Here is a 15,302-nt window from a genome sequence, read left to right on the forward strand (position 1 = left end):
TAGACATCAGTGGTTCATGCATGAAAAGTCTGTTAGAGATACGTGGAACAGTTGTGGAGAGCCACAACTTTGTGAATGTGCCTCACAAAAAAAAATCACACACAGTGGCGTAAGATTTATGTAATAATTCCGTATAAACCACGTCAAACAGGCCTAAACTGTGTAACTCTCAACCGACCAAAAACTTTGAACAGCTCAAAACCGAATTCACATAAAAAACCCTCGACGGACATCTGTGCACACCGTCAAATGACGAACACAAGAATAAATTATTTATTTCTATCATGCATGTATCACGAAATTTCACATCTAGAAAATAGGCTAAATGTCTGTAGTGGCTGTGTGGCACGGCCTCAAAGATGTTACCTCTGAATGACGAACAATGTCGTGGATACTTAGAGGTAATGAGAGGAAATAAAGACAACGGTTCATTTGTAAGGTGAATTAAATGCTGTAACGCTTTTGGGTAATTGCTTTGGGTGGGCTGGGACTGAGGGTAAAAAAAGGACTGTGGCATCTGCTCCGTTTGCAGGGGAGCTAAAGTGCTTCACGAACGTAGACGGTTCTCAAATCCCCAGTCCAGACAAGTCTTACAAATTTACGTATAAAGCACTTTAAAAAATCTTGCACGGGTCCAAAGGGCAGTGCAGTTTAAATGTGTAAATGTAAAACAAGCAACAAAAACATTACACAATTTAAAGTTGACATAAAATACTGATTAATCCACTAAAATGTTCTTTTGAAAGGGTGAAAAAGCCAAGAAACAGTCTTTTTAGGAGCTTTTCCATGATGAGGCCTCTCCAGAGGAAGGCCATTCCACATCTTTAGAGCTGGAGCAGCAGAAGCATCTGGGCTTCCTTTTTAAACCACGGCCATGTTGTTACGTTCCTTTTTCAGGGAGGAGGGAGAAAAATGTGGAACACAAAATAACCAACAAAACACCAAAAGTGGAATAAATAACTTAAATTCTCAGGCTTTGTAGCTATACAACTATGACAGAAAGGCAAAACTCAAAAATGTAACAAAAGGACAAAACCAGAATAGAACTAAGGGGGAAACCAGAGGTTTTCTCAAGCTAAGGCCAGGCAGACAGCAGGGGCAGGCTAGAAAACAAATTCCCCCTCAGGAATGCAGCCGCCACTGGAGCAGAGGATCCTGGGAGCTTTCAAAGCTTCCCTCCAAGCCAGGCGATTGGAAGCAGCCTCAATCAGCTCTGCAGAGGGGGCGGAGTCAGCAGCTGTGCCGGAGCTGACTTCTGCCACAGGTGCTGAAACTCAAGCACATGAACATACACACACCACAAAACAAGCGAACACTACCAGGGATCGTGACACATGTCAAGTGTTCAACGATGCGCTAAACAGGTTCTTGAAAGCACCAACAGCCCACAGTGTTCATACTGGACAAGCAAGGGGAGCTTCTTCTTATGTCTGGTGAAATCTGCTGAATCTTGCTCTAAGGTTGTTCTTTCACAGCTTTATTCTCACAAATGAAAGACGGGGTGTCATGTAATTCTGGCCGGACACAAACCAAAATTATTAATTTCTCTCAACGGTTGAAAATTATTCATTTCTCCTGCATTGTGAATTTTCAAACGGTTGGCACTTCCGAATAAAAGGGGAAGCCATCCATAAGTCACTACCAAATCCAAGTCTCTGATTGGTCAAAGTGTGACTTTGGTTTTACTTGCAACGCCCATTCAGTGGCCATGTGTTTTGTACGTTAAAACCTAAAACCGCCGTAAAAACCTGCCTGGCAGCAGAAAAACCAACCTGTGTAAAAAAAATCCAGCAGGAACGGCATCATTTGGACAACCTGGAGGGTTCATGAAGGCCAGCATGCATCGCTCCTTCATGCCCCGTGAACCCTAACCCCCAAACTCTTTCTAACTTGATTAATAGAATAAGAGTCAACAACATCAGGAGTTGATGCCCTACCAAAATAAAAGCTGCTGCCAAGACAAAACAATTGAAAACAACATTTTCCAAAACATCTTTTCCTTTCATGTCTCCACTAAAAATTGGAAAGACTCATTACAAGTCATCAGATCCATAACATCATGGAATTTATTCGAATACAGGTTCTACCACTGAACCGATGTCATGTCCTGCTCATACTGCTTCATTTCTACTGTTATGATTGTAACACTTATTTTATTTAGAAATGTATTTTTCATTATTATTATTTTCTGTGTGTCACGTTATGTGTGATGTATGGATGACTCCTATGTACTGCATAGAAGGAACCTGATGAAAAAAAGTTTTAAACTGAGTCAGGCCAGATTATTTTTTCATCTATTCCTGTTTAGTAAATCAAACTAAATCAAATTAAATTAAATCCTGAAATACACTCATAAACAATTGGGTATTTTTTCTGCAATATTAATGGAGATTGTGTTTACATTGTTGTATTTTGTATTCAACCATATTTTTCATCATGTTTGGTTACCGCCCCTTTTTACTCTTCCCCAACTTAAAGTCACTCCAACATTCAACACAACAGCTTTTTTCATTTTTCTACATCAAAATGTGAATAATGAATATTTATGTATTTAAAAATGTAATTAAAAGATTAGCACTTCAGGCAGTGAAAATGGGAATCTTTGATTTGAGGTTGTGTTCAGAGACGGTGGTTGATGTTAGCAAATGCTTCTGCATCAGCGGGAAAAGATCTGGGATGAATTATTCAGTCACCGGAGCGTACCATCCACACACGATGGGGCGGCTCTGGTGGTGCCGGCCACCTGCCCGGGAAAACAGGAGCACTTGACGGTTTGGGAGCGCTCCTCGATTTTGTTCTTGTTGCAGCAGCGGTGCAGCGCCACCACCTCACAGGTGCCCGTCCGGACGGTGTGCGCTGCAGGCGGAGAGACACAAAGGACAGGTGAGGGATTTTCATCTGCAACCACATCCCAAAAGAACTCCCCCTGTCCTCCCCTCCGTCCTTCATACATGATTTATCTCACTTTGATATAGTTCAGCTGTGGGAAAAATTACTCCAGAAAGTTGATAACTGATTTCCTTGAAAGAGTTCATTCATCTTGTGAATTTTAAATTGATCTTTTCATATGAAATGACATGACAGTTAGGGAATGGAAGCAGTGGGGGTTGACCATTGCAGTTTTTAAGGCTATATTCAGACTCCTCTCTAACTTTTTTATGGTAAAAATAAACCATTTCTAACTAAAACTACGTTGACATGTGACGCACTAAACACGGCCTTAAAGCACATTTACATTGTGGTGCTCACACTAGACAAGCAGGGTGGGGCTTCTTCTTTTTTTGCTGTTTACTAGCGCATGTTTGCCATCTACAGTGGAAAGAGGTCTGGTTCGAAATGTGGAGTGAAATCTTGCAAAAATTGCTCCAGGCTTTTTCCTTCACAGCTCCATTCCGATTTATAAAGACTTTGTGTCAAATAATTCAAATCACATGATCAATTTGCAAATGGTTGGCATTTCCGTGAATTAAAAGGGACGCCATGCATTACTCTGCACCATATCGGAGTCGCAGATTGGTTAAATTCCGTCTTGGTTGTTTTGTACATAGAGCCAGAAAACCAGGGGAAAATGTGTGTAGCTCTGCATGAATATGAGTTTAAAGGTGGAAGCCTGAAACGTGCATTCAAGTGCGCTTACATAGACTTGTCATTGGAAGTGGCAACTTGACCGAACATTAACAACGTCAGTGTGAACAAAGCTGTATAGCACAAATCCAGACCTTGTGTTTCTTAAAACCCAACTTTTATTGGTAGATCTCTAAATTCATAAAGTAGATCTACTAATATAGCGATAGAATGAGTGTCAGTACCTGCCTCTTTCCTTTTATCACTGACCTATCTGTACTCATGAGTCTAGTTTTTAGAACCACAATGGACCTTTGTCTGGTTCTGTTCCACAGCTAAAGTCTTGAAGGAGTTATAGTGGAGGAAATAAGTCATTGATCCCTTGCTGATTTTGTAGGTTTGCCAACCTAAAAGAAGCCGATAGTCTGTCATCCTGATGGTAGGTTTATTTGAAGAGTGAAAGATAAAAAATTAAAAAGAAAATGAAGAAATCTAGGTTAAATAACATGATTTCATTACTAAATTACACTACTAAATTTCCCTTCAGGGATTAATAAATTTGATCTTGAACCTTGAACATAAATGTATTTGCGTATCTTTTAGGGAAATATGCTCTTGATACCTTAGTAACCAATAATAGTTCTGTTTCACACAGCCAGTCTCCTAATCAATCTAAATTAAAGGGACCTGTTTTGAACTACAGGCGCTTTATCACAAAAGGGCCAGACGGACTGATCCGTATAAAGGGCATGAGGAATGGATCCATGTTTAGTGAGATTTAGGATGAAAACCTCCTTCCATCAGCAAGAGGATGAAGGATGAAACTTGTGCAGATCTTCCAACGTGACAGTGATCCCAAACACACACAGCCAACGAGTGGCTACGGAAAAAGGCGTTTCAGGGTTCTACAGTGGTCTAGGTAGTCTCTGTACCTCAAAGTCTGTTGCCCAGCAACATTCCCAAAACACCACAGCTCTTAAGGAGACCTGCATGGAAGAAGGGACCAAAATACAAGCTGCTGGGTTTTAAACCTGGTGAAAACCTCCAGTAAACCTTTGAGCTTTGACAATCTTTGACTAAAAAACACTTTTTTACCTGACTGTTCCTAGAAGAAAGTGACTTGCAGAAATAATTGGTGTCAAGTTGCTGAGTTACCCACAGAAAACTCGCTGAACTGTTTGGGCAAGCCTCAAAAAAAAAAAAACGGTTGTACTTTATCTCTAAGATTTTGCTGAGTAAAAAATGTCAAAGACCTTCAACTAATCCCAGAAAATTACCTGCAAAGAGGAGGAGGAAAGTGTTCTGTTGTAGTTTTCAGAGTCAATTTTGAGATCAAGCATCACTGTCTGAATTATTCAAAGCCGGAGCTGCAGCAGCCTTTGAATTGAATGTGGCATTTTAGGGATGAGACTTTTGCTGTCTGCGCCGCATCAATTGAACTCATTAAATCCCTGACCAACACTCTCAGCAGCGTGGACTGAGAGGTTGGAGACGTTCAGCGCTTAAACACAACAAACCCTGTCTGCTGTTGGATTCCATTAGAACACAGAACTTCTTCCTTGTTTCAGCTTCTCCCATGTTTCACTGATGATGCTTTTAAAAATCCATAAAGGAAAAGCTGGCAGAGAGAAGGAAAAAAATGAAGAGAAAAAAGCTGTTTAGAATAAGAAATGGGTCTGTTCATCAGTTCATCCATCCGTGTGTTTCCATCTATCCACCCATCCATCCATTCATCTGCACATTCATCCATCCAGTACTGGTACATCCATCCATTCCCCGGTGTATCTACCCATATAGTCATCCATTTGTCCATCCATTCATTCATTCATCCATCCTCATACATTCATCCAACCATTTGTCTATCTATCCTTTAATCCATCCATCCATTGGCCCCTTTGTCCATCCATCTATCCATTCATACACCCATCCATGCGTCTTTCCGTCCAAAGCCATCCATCTATCCATCATCCAATTCTTTCATCCCTGTCCACGTGTTAATCTATCCAATTATCTACTTGTCTGTCCATCCATTAATGCATCAGTCCGTGAGTCTGTTTATTTATCTGCCGTTCAGTCCCCATCCATTCATCTGTCCATCCATTCATCTGTCCATCCATTCATCTGTCCATCCATTCATCTGTCCATTCATTCATCTGTCCATCCATTCATCTGTCCATCCATTCATATGTCCATCCATTCATCTGTCCATCCATTCATATGTCCATCCATTCATCTGTCCATCCATTCATCTGTCCATCCATTCATATGTCCATCCATTCATCTGTCCATCCATTCATCTGTCCATTCATTCATCTGTCCATCCATTCATATGTCCATCCATTCATCTGTCCATCCATTCATATGTCCATCCATTCATCTGTCCATCCATTCATATGTCCATCCATTCATCTGTCCATCCATTCATATGTCCATCCATTCATCTGTCCGTCCATTCATCTGTCCATCCATTCATATGTCCATCCATTCATCTGTCCATTCATTCATCTGTCCATCCATTCATCTGTCCATCCATTCATCTGTCCATCCATTCATCTGTCCATCCATTCATCTGTCCATTCATTCATCTGTACATCCATTCATCTGTACATCCATTCATCTGTACATCCATTATTCTGTCCGTCCATTCATCTGTCCATCCATTCATATGTCCATCCATTCATCTGTCCATTCATTCATCTGTCCGTCCATTCATCTGTCCATCCATTCATATGTCCATCCATTCATCTGTCCATTCATTCATCTGTCCATCCATTCATCTGTCCATCCATTCATCTGTCCATCCATTCATCTGTCCATCCATTCATCTGTCCATTCATTCATCTGTACATCCATTCATCTGTACATCCATTCATCTGTACATCCATTATTCTGTCCGTCCATTCATCTGTCCATCCATTCATATGTCCATCCATTCATCTGTCCATTCATTCATCTGTACATCCATTCATCTGTACATCCATTCATCTGTACATCCATTCATCTGTACATCCATTATTCTGTTCATTCATTCATCTGTCCATCCATTCATCTCATCATTCATTCATCTTCTTCCGTTTTTTCCCTTTCGGGGTCACGGGGCTGCTGGAGCCTATCCCGGCCACTTGTGGGCAAAGGCACGGGACAACCTGGACAGGTCGCCAGTCTGTCGCAGGGTAGAGTGTCCACAAACACACACCCATTCACTCTCACAGTCACACCTAGGGACAATTTAGAGTTCCCAATTAACCTGTGAAGCATGTTTTTTCGGACGGTAGGAAGAAGCCGGAGACCCCGGAGAGAACCCACGCATGCACGGGGAGAACATGCAAACTCCACACAGAATCCACACATTCATTTGTCCATCCATTCATCTGTCCATCCATTCATCTGTCCATCCATTCATCTGTCCATCCATCCAAATATCCATCCATCAGTTAATCCCCAACTGTCCATCTATTTATCATCCATCCGGTCTTCTGTCTGTCCGTCCATCCAACCCCCGGTCCAACGTCTGGTCAGAGGTGTTGAGGAGGTTTACCATCCATCTGTTAAACACACCAATCCCTGTCTGCTGTTAAATTCCCATCACAGACACACAACCTGAGATTCTGGGGTTGTTTCATTATTGGCTGCTTCTTAAAATCCATAATTGAGATCTGGCATAGAATTTACAAAAAAACTGAAGAAAAAATCTGTTTGGATTAGGCAATCAGTAGCAGTTTCTGACAGGGTCTCTTCTCTGCTGTCTCCCTTCATACATCAGAAATAATGCAGGTAGTCAACAGAAATTAGCGAGACACGAACTCACGCTCCGCTCGCCAAACAAGGGGAGATCTAAAAGACAAACGCTGCAGAACAGAGCGCCTTCTGATGTTTGCTGCCAGCAGCTTCACGCTGAGAGGAGCTGGGCTGTTTTCTGGACTACATTCGGAGTTTCACTTGGATCCGGGCCCAGATTCCCCCCTGACAGTCCGCGCAGAGAAACCGCTTCACCACAGGGTCCGTCTGACGGGCTCAAACCCACTGCGTGGCGAGCAGAAACCCTGCAGCTCTGGACATGCTGCACTTTTGTTTCTGTCTGTTAAGTCTTACAAAACAAGCATGGTGTCATGAAATGTAGATGACGCGATGCAGAGTTTAGAGAGTTAAACATACATTTTTACTGCAACACACCTTGTTTGATCCTGTCTACATGCTGCAAAGCTCCCCTGTTGTCAGGGTTTATTCCCTGCTGCACGGAGGATTCCTTGAATGTCTGGGAGACAGAGCGAGGGAATGATCAATATTTAATAGCAGAATTGACAGAGAGGAAGGGTGGATTTACTTCTGACTAAGATGAGTTTGTTTCTGAACAACATGCAGGTTCAGAGCTTCTTCTGACACAATAAGGTCTTCTGCTTATTTATAAAATCCACACAAAAATCAAAAGTAGTGTTTTTAGGATAGAAACAAATCTATACAAGTTTTATTTTCGAAAAAAAACACTTTTTATCAGTTAGAATTGATTTAAAATTGGTATTTTTAAATTTTCTTTAAGGTAGTGGACAGTTTTCTTAAACCTTGCAAACCGGTGAGACAAAAAATGAAATATTTAAAAAGGTCAAGTAAATAAATTTCTATTTTCTTGACCTAGACTGAAATGCCTGTCTGATTTGGTCTCTTAAATAATGATGTCATTATGTCATACATATCTATACTAGCATGGTGTCATGGTTTGAGTTTGTTGTGTCTTGTTTTTCGTTTTAGTTCTTGTCCTGTCTTGTTTGGTTCTGTTTCCTGTTTTATTTTGAAAGGTTTCCTGTCTTGTCTTGTTTCTTGAGCTTTACTTCCTTTGGTCCCCATCTGCCCTGATCGTGTTCACCTGTGTCTTGTCTGCCCTGTCTGTATTTAAGTCTTGTCTCTGCCTTCCTCCTGTGCTGGTCCATTAGTTTTGTGATGGTGTTTTTGGTCATCTTGTCTTCATGCCTTGTTCCATGTTTCAAGCCACGCCAAAGTAAGTTTTGTTTTCTTTGTAATCCTGCTCTGCAGCGCTTTTTGTTTGCATTAAACCCCTTGTCCTTGAACCGTGTGCCTCCGCCTGTGCGTCTGGGTCCTACCTGCTCTCGAGCCCCCCACCCCGTGACAGCATGGTCTACAGGACAGGGATGCACTATGATAGGAAAATAAAATGTAGAGCAACTATTGAAATGTTTAAAGGCAATTTTTTACAGATTTTTGTGAATAATCACATTTCTGTTTCTAGAACCTATTTGAAAGATTCAAATGCAAAGAGCGAAATGAGTGGAAAGGATCTTAATTGTAATAAATGAATAAACAAAATACAAAAAAACCCCTAAAATGAGATCTGAAGAGAAGATCAGGGACTGACTGAGAATTATTGATTGGCAGAATCAGGTGTAAATGTGAGAGTTGGGTTGGAAAACAAAAAAGTTGGACAGAACAAAACCTGAATATGTGGAACAGCTAAAATCCCACCAGTCTGTCCATCTGTCTGTCCATCCATCCATTCACTCACCTCTCCATCAATCCATCCATTCAGCCTTCCATCCACTAACCTGACTATCCATATATTCATCTATCCACTCATCTCATCATCCATCTGTTTGGTTTACAGTCGGCGCTTTTCCTCAGTTCTTCACCAACTTCTCTGGGCCTTGAGTTCCTCAAACTATATTTGTTATTTGAGTGCCCAAAACATTTTCTTCTCTTCATCTGTCTCCATCCATCCTGAAGGAAATAGTATGGCGTCTTCCGATTGTCTACATGAAGCTCCAACCTGTGATTGCAGAACTTCAGCTGGACGTTCTCCGTTCACCTCAGCCCGGTCAGTTCATCAAACGGGGCTGGAGTCGGACCTGTGCTCTGAAGTGCTGACAGCAGTCATCCCCTTAAAGAACCTGCGTGACGTTTGTCAGCATTTTCAGGCGTCAAAGATCAATCCAAGTATCAGGAAAAGGGAAAGCTGTTCAGCACCGACACAACCAAATGTCCCTGTGTCCTCCGCTGACCTTCACATTCCAAATGTCATGTGACGCCATCCGGAGCTCAGTCCAGGTCACTCATATGCGTTCAGACTGCGTCGGTCACTTTCTTTTCCTTTAACTCTGTTTTTGAAAATGAAGGAACAGCACGAGAACTTGGAGGGAAATATGCTGCTGGGGCCTCATGCTGAACGTGTGACAGTTGGCAGCGCTTCTCATTAGGAAGGTGTTACAGTCTGCACGTGTTGTTGGTCCTCAGAGTCCCAACCGTGACACACAAGCCTCCACTTTCCTCCTGCTTCCTTCCTCTCAGCTTTGCAGCCACATTTACCTGCCATTTAACTGCCTTTTCAACGTGTTTATCCTGTTTTCAGGCCTCATTCAGAACCAGAGTCCAGTTTGGACGAACAGCAATCGTATCTGTTGTCCACTCAAACTGCACTCTATCAATTTTTTACTTATAAAATCAGCCTGACAACCACCGACAGGACACCTCAGTGGCCTAGTGGATGAGTGTCCGCCCCTAGTCTTGTAATCAATGGGTTCGATTGGGATTGTGGCATACCAAACACTAACGGGACCCCAGCACCTCCCTGCTCGACACTCAGCATTTAGGGGTTGAATGGTGGGTCAGAACCAATTACACACTTCCAGATGTGTGACAATTTATGGGACTTTAACTTTAATCCACCACACAAATCAGAGGAAATCTATTAATTAAAGACGGATTTTAGTGCTTAAACTACAGACAAATCTCGTTTTCTAAATGTTCCTATAACCTTTTCCTCAAATCCAAACTAAACCTTTTAATGAAATACATGGATAAACAAGATCAAATGGAATCTGGTCTATTTGTGTAGCTTTTTCTACAGGCAGCAGGTGCTTCACGGTCACAGTGTCTTTCACCCACGCACACATATCAATGGCTACGTTCACATCGGACATGTGACACGTTTCAGAATGCGTTAAACACGCTCCTTGAATGCGTTTTCAGCATATGGTGTTCACACTGGACGAGTGCGACTAGGCGTCTTTTTTTTCTTTTCTTCTGTTTAACGGCACACGACCACCACCTACGGTTGAAGAGGCCTGGCGCGAAATGTTGACACAGGTCAAATCACATCAATCTTTCCCTTTTTTTTCTTTCACAGCTCTCTTCCGGTCTATAAAAGATCGAGCGTCACAGAATTGATTATTAAACCCTGATTATTAATTCCTCCATCATGATCAAGTTTCAAACGGTTGGAAGTTCCATTGGTATAAATATCAACACTCATTCAATGGCCATGTGTTTTGTACGTAGAGCATGAAAACGGTCATACAAAGGTACGTAGTGACCCATGAATGCAAGAGTTTTGAACACGGAAGCCCAAAATACACATTTACCCTCGTTTACACTAACTTTTCATTGAAAGCGGTCATTTGAACGCACTTAAAAACATAGCTTTTACACTGACACCAATCTATAACCACCAGAAGCACTGTTGGCTTCAGTGTCATTTTCAAGGATACTTTGGCATCTGGGTAGTTATGCAGGAAACCAAACCTCCACCATCTGACCAGAGGTCATCTCCTCCTTAACCCCCCAGTATTTCCTTCTGTGGCCTTTTGCTGCCCTGTGACAGTACTTCAATGTTTTATTGATCATAGTCTTGGTACACTAGACCAGCAGAGGGCCAAATTAGGAACTCAACATTGTAGACTGGGGGCCAATTTTGGTGAAAAACAATGGATAAAAGTTTTTTTAATAACTTCAATGACCAAGTGTCATTTGTACAGTTAACCAGGCCCTCCAGATGTTTTCCCAGTCCGGTTGGAGGTTGGTTTCCAGATCTTCTACTCGTCTAGTATTTGTATCATTTGATAGACTTATTTCTTCAAACTTTTTCTTTTGCACTGGACAAACAACGTCAGCTCCTTTCAGCATACATTCTTTTTACAAACTGGGCCGTTTCCAAAGCCACAACGTAGCTACTAGCTTCTGTCACAGCTTCACTGGATTTAGCCATTTTTGTAAACATTATCTGCTGTGCAGCATCGCCTTGTTGGAGCTTTTTGTTGTGCCGCTCTCCGGTAAATTTGTCATAGTTTTTATGATTTGCAACATAGTGACGATTTATATTGAATTCTCTGAGCATTGCATTTACCTGCTTGCAGATCAGGCACATGAAATCAGACCAGGTACGACAAAGTAAGCATTTGTCCACTTAGCTAGAAATCGCCGTTTCTCTTCGTCAGCTCGTTTGTTCTTCAGAGGAACCTGCTCTGGCTCTCTCTCCGAATCCTAGCCTGATTTCATTTTTACTGCCGTTGTCACGCTCCTTCCTTTCTCCGCAGAGGCAGTGACATAGAAAATGTTGTCTGCCCTCTTGTGGTGAAAAGAATACACTGTACCGTTGACAGCCAAGTGTGATTACTATTTCCTCCTGCAGATGTCACCAGAAACCACAAAACAATATTTTTTCCAAGCAATGCACAGCTGGTTCAACAACCATCAATTAGGATTTATTGAGGGCCACAAAACAATCTTCCCGCAGGCCGCCATTGGCCCCCGGGCCGCACTTTGAGAACCCCTGCACTAGATGCTGCATAAAACAGAGACAGACAAAGCTTATGCTAACAGAAAACCTTTGAAAAAACATTAGCTTCTGCCATGCAGCCAGGGGACACCCCCCTTCCAAAAGGACAGACTTCATGAATTTCTCCAAATATAAAAGGCTTCTTGCCTGTTTTCGATTCTGAAAGGAACCTTGGAACTTAAGACCGTTTTATTTTCAGGGTCTCAACATCCAACCTGCGTGTTAAACGACTCAGGAACGACAAATTCTCCAATTTCTGCCTGTTTCCAGCAAAAGAAAACATAAATTATGAAAATAAATCTTCTTCCTATTCCTTTCTGCTCCTCCCTTTAGGAGTCGCCAGAGCCAATCATCTGCCTGCATTTAATCCTCTCCTCTGCCTCCTCGCTCCCAACAACCACCCCCAAGTTCTCCTCCACTGCATCCATGAATCTTTTCCTCCGTCTGTTTCCTTCCAGGTTGTTCCAACCTCAGCATCCTTTTCAACACCTTTTTTTAAACTCAGCATCCAACACCATCCCCGTTCTTCCTATAAGCCGCCTCGATCTGCTTCCCTGCACTCATCTCCAAAACATCTACCAGGATCTGTTCCTGTGATGGATTCAATCCTGATCCTACATCCATCCAAAAAGAAAAAAACAATGGCACAAAACAAGGTAAAGTAAAAATGGCAAAAATTACCATGTTTGCATATAAAAAGAAATGATTTCCTTTTTTTTTCTCTGTGCCTCAACACTCGTGAGTAGGAAAATATGCATATAAATTGCTTCAGAAAACACTTTAAATGTGTTTATTCCCTCAACTTCTTCTCCCTGCTAAACAGGGGTTTATGGGAGATAAAAAAAAGGCCTGCGCTCAGCTTTCTGTGTGTAAACACTGTTTATGCGTCCAACCCCTGGAGTGTTAGCGGGTCTGAGAGCGCGGCGCACACAGCCAGTCGAAGGCGTCTCAGGTGTGGAATTGCAGCTTTTAACTCCCAAATCTCACACGGAGCAATAAGCTATGCGCAAGTCAGATTTATGCTAACAATCCTGTTATCTTTTAACTCAGCATAATGAGGGTTTGGTCGTTGTATTTATTTATTTATGCATTTATTTATTTGGCTGCCTAAAGGAGAAATGAAGAAACAAGAAATGCTAATAAAAGATCTGCAACAGTCATGCTAAAGGAAACTGTGCGCTAAGGCTATTAAGCCAACTGGTGTTTCCAGCTTAAATTTGCTGCACTTATGTGAAGCTAAACAGTTCAACACAGTTTTTTTGTACATCAGAGTAACACAAAGTCGGTTACATAAAAGGAAAAAGGGTACATAAAATATTGCTGAGACGCCTCTGAGCAAAAATCTATGGCAATCTATGCTAAAAGAAGCTAGTGATACATGCTAACAATTGTAAAACTGTTTATATAGTGTGAACTTAGAAATCGTGGAAGTGTCTTATCGTGTCTGGCATTTTCACCTTAGGTGCATGTCCTCGGTCTATATGGAACACCTGGAAAAATCAATGTTACTATTTGATACAGTAGCCTTTGTTCCCAATTCCACAGGTCAAACGTTTCCTGTAGTTTTTCAGCAGGCTTGCAGGCACTGCAGGAGGGACTTTGGCCCATTCCTCCACACAGATCTCCTCTAGATCAGTCAGGTTTCTGGGCTGTTGCTGAGAAACACAGGACTTGAGCTCCCTCCAAAGATTTTCTATTGGGCTTTGGTCAGGAGACTGGCTGAGTCACTCCAGAATCTTGACCTGCTTCTTATGGAACCACCCCTTGGTTCTCCTGGCTGTGTGCTTCGGGTCATTGTCATGTTGGAAGACCCAGCCACGACCCATCTTCAACGCTGTAACAGGGGGAAGGAGGCTCAGCCCCGGTCATCCTCTCCTTAATTCAGTTCCGTCGTCCTGTCCCATGTGTAGACAAACGCCCCCATAGCATGATGCTACCACCCCCATGCTTCCCAGTAGGGATGGTGTTCTTGGAATGGTATACTCATCATTCTTCTTCCTCCAAACAGAGGAATTAAGACCAGAAAGTTCTATTTTGGTCTCATCCGACCACATGACTTTCTCCCATGATTCCTCTGGATCATCCAAATGGTCTTTGGCGAACTTGAGACGGACCTGGACATGTGCTGGTTTAAGAAGGGGGACCTTTTGTTGTCCCAGCTCTTTTTAGGTCATTGAACAGCTCCTCCCTGTAGTTCTGGGCTGAGTCCTCACCTTTCTTAGGATCATTCAGAGCCCGTGAGGTGAGATCTTCCGTGGAGCCCCAGTCAATGGGGGATTACCAGTCATGTTTAGCTTCCTCCATTTTTCTAAGAATTGCTCCAACAGAGGATCTTTTTTCATCCGGCTGCTTGGTAATTGCCCCATAGCCCTTTCTAGACTTGTTGAAGGTCTACAATTTTGTCTCTCACGATGGACATGCACCTCAGATGAAAATGTCAGACCCCTTCATGATTTCTAAGTGGGAGGACTTGCAAAATCACTGAGTGTTCAAATACTTATTTGCATCACTGTAAAGCAGGTAGAAGGAAACTTACAGTGTGTTTGCAGCATTTCTAAGTTGACTCGTCTGACAGAAACAGAGCAGTCTGCTCTGAACGTGAAGAAAATCAGAAAGTAAAAGCAGCTTAAAGAACCGCTGGGACTAGTTTAGAGGAATCAAGACAAAATGTGGTTCGAACCCATAAGAATATTGATTTATACTGTGAAAAAATAATATTTACAGGAAAAGATGTAGCCTGTACTGACAGGAGATGCCATGTTTATCCGACTGTTAAGGCTAAGCAGAACTGTAGGGACATCAGATGTTTCTACCTTAAATCCTCTCAGTCATGTGAAGCTAAACAGTGAGGGTTTCTGTGAGCAAAAATCATGATAATCATTGCTAAATGAAGCTAATTAGACAGTTGTAAAGCGTTATATAAAGCAGGTCGAACAAAACTTAAAGGATGTTAACGATGTCGATTCACCCTGAAACATGACAGAAATAAGCAGTGAAGGAAATCACAAAGTAAAAGCACAAGGAATATTTATCAAATGGTTTTTAAATTATATTCACACAAATGTACAGGTCCTGATGATGAAAAAGTAAATGATTTATTTGTTATTAATCCTGACCCGCAGATTCAAGAGCTCCTTGTTTCTTAACCACCGTGAAGCTGGAGCTCCTTTTGCACTGA

The 15,302-nt window shown here is 42.0% G+C and overlaps 1 protein-coding gene across 1 annotated transcript in view; it reads right to left on the reverse strand.

Annotated features, from left to right (window-relative positions):
• fam19a2 (family with sequence similarity 19 member A2, C-C motif chemokine like) overlaps positions 1 to 15,302 on the reverse strand; it is a 97,672-nt gene that overhangs the window by 13,530 nt on the left and 68,840 nt on the right. The window contains exon 3 of the mRNA XM_023952222.1: positions 2,704 to 2,856. Within this exon, the coding sequence (XP_023807990.1) occupies positions 2,704 to 2,856 (153 nt within the window). The remainder of the gene's footprint in view (positions 1 to 2,703; positions 2,857 to 15,302) is intronic.

The sequence above is a fragment of the Oryzias latipes genome, chromosome 23 (assembly GCF_002234675.1).
Source record: "Oryzias latipes chromosome 23, ASM223467v1".
NCBI classification, from domain to species: Eukaryota; Metazoa; Chordata; class Actinopteri; order Beloniformes; family Adrianichthyidae; genus Oryzias; species Oryzias latipes.